General features: G+C 44.9%; 1 protein-coding gene across 1 annotated transcript in view; it reads left to right on the top strand.

Moving 5' to 3' along the window:
• The window catches only part of sh3gl2b (SH3 domain containing GRB2 like 2b, endophilin A1), a 26,458-nt gene that overhangs the window by 4,538 nt on the left and 11,920 nt on the right, over positions 1 to 10,000 (top strand). Inside the window, exons 2-4 of the mRNA XM_067445410.1 lie at positions 8,175 to 8,243; positions 8,352 to 8,424; positions 8,642 to 8,785. Coding sequence (XP_067301511.1) covers positions 8,175 to 8,243; positions 8,352 to 8,424; positions 8,642 to 8,785 — 286 coding nt within the window. The remainder of the gene's footprint in view (positions 1 to 8,174; positions 8,244 to 8,351; positions 8,425 to 8,641; positions 8,786 to 10,000) is intronic.

Here is a 10,000-nt window from a genome sequence, read left to right as displayed (position 1 = left end):
AACTCTAGACGAACATCACCACAGTCACATCTCTAGACGAACATCACCACAGTCACAACTCTAGACGAACATCACTACAGTCTCAACTCTAGACGAACATCACCACAGTCTCAACTCTAGATGAACATCACTACAGTCACAACTCTAGACGAACATCACCACAGTCACAACTCTAGATGAACATCACTACAGTCACAACTCTAGACGAACATCACCACAGTCTCAACTCTAGACGAACATCACTACAGTCACAACTCTAGACGAACATCACTACAGTCTCAACTCTAGACGAACATCACCACAGTCTCAACTCTAGACAAACATCACCACAGTCACAACTTTAGACGAACATCACCACAGTCACAACTCTAGACGAACATCACTACAGTCTCAACTCTAGACGAACATCACCACAGTCACAACTCTAGACGAACATCACCACAGTCACAACTCTAGACGAACATCACCACAGTCACAACTCTAGAAACACATCACTACAGTCACAACTCTAGAAACACATCACTACAGTTTCAACTCTACATATACATCACCACAGTCTCAACTCTAGATACACATCACTACAGTCACAACTCTAGACACACATCACTACAGTCACAACTCTAGACGAACATCACCACAGTCACAACTCTAGACGAACATCACCACAGTCTCAACTCTAGATGAACATCACTACAGTCACAACTCTAGATACACATCACTACAGTCTCAACTCTAGATACACATCACTACAGTCACAACTCTAGACGAACATCACCACAGTCTCAACTCTAGACGAACATCACCACAGTCTCAACTCTAGATGAACATCACTACAGTCACAACTCTAGACGAACATCACCACAGTCACAACTCTAGACGAACATCACCACAGTCTCAACTCTAGACAAACATCACCACAGTCACAACTCTAGATGAACATCACCACAGTCACAACTCTAGACGAACATCACTACAGTCTCAACTCTAGACAAACATCACCACAGTCACAACTCTAGACGAACATCACCTTAGTCTCAACTCTAGACGAACATCACTACAGTCACAACTCTAGACGAACATCACCACAGTCACAACTCTAGACGAACATCACCACAGTCACAACTCTAGACGAACATCACCACAGTCACAACTCTAGACGAACATCACCACAGTCACAACTCTAGACGAACATCACTACAGTCTCAACTCTAGACGAACATCACCACAGTCACAACTCTAGACGAACATCACCACAGTCACAACTCTAGACGAACATCACCACAGTCACAACTCTAAACACACATCACTACAGTCACAACTCTAGACGAACATCACTACAGTCTCAACTCTAGACGAACATCACTATAGTCACAACTCTAGACAAACATCACTACAGTCTCAACTCTAGACGAACATTACCACAGTCTCAACTCTAAACGAACATCACTATAGTCACAACTCTAGACGAATATCACTACAGTCTCAACTCTAGACGAACATCACCACAGTCACAACTCTAGACGAACATCACTACAGTCTCAACTCTAGACAAACTTCACCACAGTCTCAACTCTAGACGAACATCACTATAGTCACAACTCTAGAAACACATCACTACAGTTTCAACTCTAGATATACTTCACCACAGTCTCAACTCTAGATACACATCACTACAGTCACAACTCTAGACACACATCACTACAGTTTCAACTCTAGATATACTTCACCACAGTCTCAACTCTAGACGAACATCACTACAGTCACAACTCTAGACGAACATCACCACAGTCTCAACTCTAGACGAACATCACGACAGTCTCAACTCTAGACGAACATCACTACAGTCACAACTCTAGACGAACATCACCACAGTCTCAACTCTAGACGAACATCACCACAGTCACAACTATAGACGAACATCACCACAGTCACAACTCTAGACGAACATCACTACAGTCTCAACTCTAGACGAACATCACCACAGTCACAACTATAGACGAACATCACCACAGTCACAACTGTAGACGAACATCACTACAGTCTCAACTCTAGACGAACATCACCACAGTCACAACTCTAGACGAACATCACCACAGTCACAACTCTAGACGAACATCACCACAGTCACAACTCTAGACGAACATCACTACAGTCTCAACTCTAGACGAACATCACCACAGTCACAACTCTAGACGAACATCACTACAGTCTCAACTCTAGACGAACATCACCACAGTCTCAACTCTAGACGAACATCACCACAGTCACAACTCTAGACGAACATCACCACAGTCACAACTTTAGACGAACATCACCACAGTCACAACTCTAGACGAACATCACTACAGTCTCAACTCTAGACGAACATCACCACAGTCACAACTCTAGACGAACATCACCACAGTCACAACTCTAGACGAACATCACCACAGTCACAACTCTAGACGAACATCACCACAGTCACAACTCTAGACGAACATCACTACAGTCTCAACTCTAGACGAACATCACCAGTCACAACTCTAGACGAACATCACTACAGTCTGAACTCTAGACGAACATCACCACAGTCACACCTCTAGACAAACATCACTACAGTCTCAACTCTAGACGAACATCACCACAGTCTCAACTCTAGACGAACATCACTACAGTCTCAACTCTAGACGAACATCACCACAGTCACAACTCTAGACGAACATCACCACAGTCACAACTCTAGACGAACATCACCACAGTCTCAACTCTAGACGAACATCACCACAGTCACAACTCTAGACGAACATCACCACAGTCACAACTCTAGATGAACATCACCACAGTCACAACTCTAGACGAACATCACCACAGTCACATCTCTAGACGAACATCACCACAGTCTCAACTCTAGACGAACATCACCACAGTCTCAACTCTAGACGAACATCACCACAGTCTCAACTCTAGACGAACATCACCACAGTCTCAACTCTAGACGAACATCACCACAGTCACAACTCTAGACGAACATCACTACAGTCACAACTCTAGACGAACATCACCACAGTCACAACTCTAGACGAACATCACTACAGTCACAACTCTAGACGAACATCACCACAGTCACAACTCTAGACAAACATCACTACAGTCACAACTCTAGACACACATCACTACAGTCACAACTCTAGATGAACATCACTACAGTCTCAACTCTAGACACACATCACCACAGTCACAACTCTAGACGAACATCACTACAGTCACAACTCTAGACACACATCACCACAGTCACAACTCTAGACGAACATCACCACAGTCACAACTCTAGACACACATCACCACAGTCACAACTCTAGACGAACATCACTACAGTCACAACTCTAGACAAACATCACCACAGTCACAACTCTAGACGAACATCACCACAGTCTCAACTCTAGACGAACATCACCACAGTCTCAACTCTAGACACACATCACCACAGTCACAACTCTAGACGAACATCACTACAGTCACAACTCTAGATATACTTCACCACAGTCTCAACTCTAGACGAACATCACTACAGTCACAACTCTAGACGAACATCACCACAGTCTCAACTCTAGACGAACATCACGACAGTCTCAACTCTAGACGAACATCACTACAGTCACAACTCTAGACGAACATCACCACAGTCTCAACTCTAGACGAACATCACCACAGTCACAACTATAGACGAACATCACCACAGTCACAACTCTAGACGAACATCACTACAGTCTCAACTCTAGACGAACATCACCACAGTCACAACTCTAGACGAACATCACCACAGTCACAACTCTAGACGAACATCACCACAGTCACAACTCTAGACGAACATCACTACAGTCTCAACTCTAGACGAACATCACCACAGTCACAACTCTAGACGAACATCACTACAGTCTCAACTCTAGACGAACATCACCACAGTCTCAACTCTAGACGAACATCACCACAGTCACAACTCTAGACGAACATCACCACAGTCACAACTTTAGACGAACATCACCACAGTCACAACTCTAGACGAACATCACTACAGTCTCAACTCTAGACGAACATCACCACAGTCACAACTCTAGACGAACATCACCACAGTCACAACTCTAGACGAACATCACCACAGTCACAACTCTAGACGAACATCACCACAGTCACAACTCTAGATGAACATCACTACAGTCTCAACTCTAGACGAACATCACCAGTCACAACTCTAGACGAACATCACTACAGTCTGAACTCTAGACGAACATCACCACAGTCACACCTCTAGACAAACATCACTACAAACATCACCACAGTCTCAACTCTAGACGAACATCACTACAGTCTCAACTCTAGACGAACATCACCACAGTCACAACTCTAGACGAACATCACCACAGTCACAACTCTAGACGAACATCACCACAGTCTCAACTCTAGACGAACATCACCACAGTCACAACTCTAGACGAACATCACCACAGTCACAACTCTAGATGAACATCACCACAGTCACAACTCTAGACGAACATCACCACAGTCACATCTCTAGACGAACATCACCACAGTCTCAACTCTAGACGAACATCACCACAGTCTCAACTCTAGACGAAACATCACCACAGTCTCAACTCTAGACGAACATCACCACAGTCTCAACTCTAGACGAACATCACCACAGTCTCAACTCTAGACGAACATCACCACAGTCACAACTCTAGACGAACATCACTACAGTCACAACTCTAGACGAACATCACCACAGTCACAACTCTAGACGAACATCACTACAGTCACAACTCTAGACGAACATCACCACAGTCACAACTCTAGACAAACATCACTACAGTCACAACTCTAGACACACATCACTACAGTCACAACTCTAGACGAACATCACTACAGTCACAACTCTAGACAAACATCACCACAGTCACAACTCTAGACGAACATCACCACAGTCTCAACTCTAGACACACATCACCACAGTCACAACTCTAGACGAACATCACTACAGTCACAACTCTAGACACACATCACCACAGTCACAACTCTAGACGAACATCACCACAGTCACAACTCTAGACACACATCACCACAGTCACAACTCTAGACGAACATCACTACAGTCACAACTCTAGACAAACATCACCACAGTCACAACTCTAGACGAACATCACCACAGTCTCAACTCTAGACGAACATCACCACAGTCTCAACTCTAGACACACATCACCACAGTCACAACTCTAGACGAACATCACTACAGTCACAACTCTAGACACACATCACCACAGTCTCAACTCTAGACGAACATCACCACACTCACAACTCTAGACGAACATCACTACAGTCACAACTCTAGACACACATCACCACAGTCACAACTCTAGACGAACATCACTACAGTCACAACTCTAGACGAACATCACTACAGTCACAACTCTAGACACACATCACCACAGTCACAACTCTAGACGAACATCACCACAGTCACAACTCTAGACACACATCACCACAGTCACAACTCTAGACGACTATCACTACAGTCACAACTCTAGACGAACATCACTACAGTCACAACTCTTGACACACATCACTACAGTCACAACTCTAGACGAACATCACTACAGTCTCAACTCTAGACGAACATCACCACAGTCTCAACTCTAGACGAACATCACCACAGTCTCAACTCTAGACGAACATCACTACAGTCTCAACTCTAGACAAACATCACTACAGTCACAACTCTATACGAACATCACCACAGTCACAACTCTAGACGAACATCACTACAGTCACAACTCTAGACGAACATCACTACAGTCTCAACTCTAGACGAACATCACCACAGTCTCAACTCTAGACGAACATCACCACAGTCTCAACTCTAGACGAACATCACTACAGTCTCAACTCTAGACAAACATCACTACAGTCACAACTCTATACGAACATCACCACAGTCACAACTCTAGACGAACATCACCACAGTCACAACTCTAGACGAACATCACTACAGTCACAACTCTAGACGAACATCACCACAGTCACAACTCTAGACGAACATCACTACAGTCTCAACTCTAGACGAACATCACCACAGTCTCAACTCTAGACGAACATCACTACAGTCACAACTCTAGACGAACATCACCACAGTCACAACTCTAGACGAACATCACCACAGTCTCAACTCTAGACGAACATCACTACAGTCACAACTCTAGACGAACATCACCACAGTCACAACTCTAGACAAACATCACTACAGTCACAACTCTAGACGAACATCACCACAATCCCAACTCTAGACGAACCTCACCACAGTCACAACTCTAGACGAACATCACTACAGTCACAACTCTAGATGAACATCACCACAGTCTCAACTCTAGACGAACATCACCACAGTCTCAACTCTAGACGAACATCACTACAGTCACAACTCTAGACGAACATCACCACAGTCACAACTCTAGACAAACATCACTACAGTCTCAACTCTAGACGAACATCACCACAGTCACAACTCTAGACGAACATCACCACAGTCACAACTCTAGACGAACATCACTACAGTCACAACTCTAGACGAACATCACTACAGTCACAACTCTAGATGAACATCACTACAGTCTCAACTCTAGACACACATCACTACAGTCTCAACTCTAGACAAACATCACTACAGTCACAACTCTAGATGAACATCACTACAGTCTCAACTCTAGACGAACATCACCACAGTCTCATCTCTAGACGAACATCACCACAGTCACAACTCTAGACGAACATCACCACAGTCACAACTCTAGACAAACATCACTACAGTCTCAACTCTAGACGAACATCACCACAGTCTCAACTCTAGACGGAACATCGCCACAGTCACAACTCTAGACGAACATCACCACAGTCACAACTCTAGACGAACATCACCACAGTCACAACTCTAGACGGAACATCACTACAGTCACAACTCTAGACGAACATCACCACAGTCACAACTCTAGACGAACATCACTACAGTCACAACTCTAGACGAACATCACTACAGTCACAACTCTAGACACACATCACTACAGTCACAACTCTAGACGAACATCACCACAGTCTCCACTCTAGACGAACATCACCACAGTCACAACTCTAGACGGAACATCACTACAGTCACAACTCTAGACGAACATCACCACAGTCACAACTCTAGACGAACATCACTACAGTCACAACTCTAGACACACATCACTACAGTCACAACTCTAGACGAACATCACCACAGTCTCAACTCTAGACGAACATCACCACAGTCTCAACTCTAGACGAACATCACTACAGTCACAACTCTAGACGAACATCACCACAGTCACAACTCTAGACGAACATCACCACAGTCTCAACTCTAGACGAACATCACTACAGTCACAACTCTAGACGGAACATCACTACAGTCACAACTCTAGACGGAACATCACTACAGTCACAACTCTAGACGAACATCACCACAGTCACAACTCTAGACGAACATCACTACAGTCACAACTCTAGACACACATCACTACAGTCACAACTCTAGACGAACATCACCACAGTCTCAACTCTAGACGAACATCACCACAGTCTCAACTCTAGACGAACATCACTACAGTCACAACTCTAGACGAACATCACCACAGTCACAACTCTAGACGAACATCACCACAGTCTCAACTCTAGACGAACATCACCACAGTCTCAACTCTAGACGAACATCACTACAGTCACAACTCTAGACGAACATCACTACAGTCACAACTCTAGACACACATCACTACAGTCACAACTCTAGACGAACATCACCACAGTCACAACTCTAGATGAACATCACTACAGTCACAACTCTAGACACACATCACTACAGTCACAACTCTAGACGAACATCACTACAGTCACAACTCTAGACACACATCACTACAGTCACAACTCTAGACGAACATCACCACAGTCTCAACTGTAGTTTGTAGTTTGTAGACAAACATTTTTCAGTTTTCAGCCTCACGACAGGAGAGCCATTCACGCGTGTGTGTGTTTGTGTGTGTGTGTGTGTGTGTGTGTGTGTGTGTGTGTGTGTGTGTGTGTGTGTGTGTGTGTGTGTGTGTGTGTGTGTGTGTGTGTTTTCTCACCTGTAGAAAGTCAGTGAGAAGGTGGGAGGAGCTGAAGGGACCAAACTGGACGATGATTTCAAAGAAATGGAAAAGGTACACACACACACACACACACACACACACACACACACACACACACACACACACACACACACACGTGACTTGTTCAGTGAACTCTTGTGTGTTTGTTTGTTTGTGCAGAAAGTGGACGCGACGAGCAGAGCGGTGCTCGACATCATGACCAAAACCACAGAATACCTGCAGCCCAACCCTGGTGAGTGTGTGTGAGAGAGAGAGAGAGAGTGTGTGTGTGTGTGTGAGTGTGAGAGAGAGAGTGTGTGTGTGTTTGTGAGTGTGTGTATGAGTGTGAGAGAGAGTGTGTGTGTTTGTGTGTGAGATAGAGAGTGAGAGAGAGAGTGTGTGTGTCATGTGTGTGTGTTTATGTGGATGAGCAGCTCTTCTGAGTGTGTGTGTGTGTGTGTGTGTTTCAGCGTCCCGGGCGCGTCTGAGCATGATCAGCACCATGTCTAAGATCCGCGGTCAGGATAAAGGTCCGGCTTACCCTCAGGCGGAGACGGTTCTGGCCGACGCCATGCTGCGCTTCGGCCGCGAGCTCGGAGAAGAGTCCAGCTTCGGTGAACAACACACAATAACTCAACAACACACAACAACATACAGCACCTACAATCACACAACAACACACAATAACGCAACAACACACAACAACACACAGCGCCTACAATCACACAACAACACACAATAACACAACAACACACAGCACCTACAATCACACAACAACACACAATAACACAACAACACACAACAACACACAGCACCTACAATCACACAACAACACACAATAACAGACAACAACACAACAACAGACGGTTCTGGCCGACTCAATGCTGAGATTCGGCCGCAAGCTCGGAGAAGAGTCCAGCTTCAGTGAACAACACACAACAACACACAATAACACAACAACACACAGCACCTACAATCACACAACAACACACAATAACACAACAACACACAATAACAGACGGTTCTGGCCAACGCCATGCTGAGGTTCGGCCGCGAGCTCGGAGAAGAGTCCAGCTTCGGAGAACAACACACAATAACACACAATAACACACAACACACAACAACACAGCACCTACAATCACACAACAACACACAATAACAGACGGTTCTGGCCGACTCAATGCTGAGATTCGGCCGCAAGCTCGGAGAAGAGTCCAGCTTCAGTGAACAACACACAACAACACACAATAAGACAACAACACAACCACACAGAACAACACAGAATAACAGACAACAACACACAACAACAGACGGTTCTGAGCCGACTCCATGCTGAGATTCGGCCGCAAGCACGGAGAAGAGTCCAGCTTTGGTGAACAACACACAACAACACACAATAACACACAATACGACAACAACACAATCACACACAACAACACAGAATAACAGACAACAACACACAACAACAGACGATTCTGAGCTAACTCCATGCTGAGATTCGGCCGCAAGCTCGGAGAAGAGTCCAGCTTTGGTGAACAACACACAACAACACACAATAACACACAACACTTACAATCACACAACAACACACAATAACACACAACAACAGACGGTTCTGGCCGACTCCATGCTGAGATTCGGCCGCAAGCTCGGAGAAGAGTCCAGCTTCAGTGAACAACACACAACAACACACAATAACACACAACACTTACAATCACACAACACATACAATCACACAACAACACACAATAACAGACGGTTCTGGCCTACTCCATGCTGAGATTCGGCCGCGAGCTCGGAGAAGAGTCCAGCTTCAGTGAACAACACAC

Source organism: Pseudorasbora parva, chromosome 6 (genome assembly GCF_024679245.1).
Source record: "Pseudorasbora parva isolate DD20220531a chromosome 6, ASM2467924v1, whole genome shotgun sequence".
NCBI classification, from domain to species: domain Eukaryota; kingdom Metazoa; phylum Chordata; class Actinopteri; order Cypriniformes; family Gobionidae; genus Pseudorasbora; species Pseudorasbora parva.
This window is presented reverse-complemented; position numbering and strand designations above follow the sequence as displayed.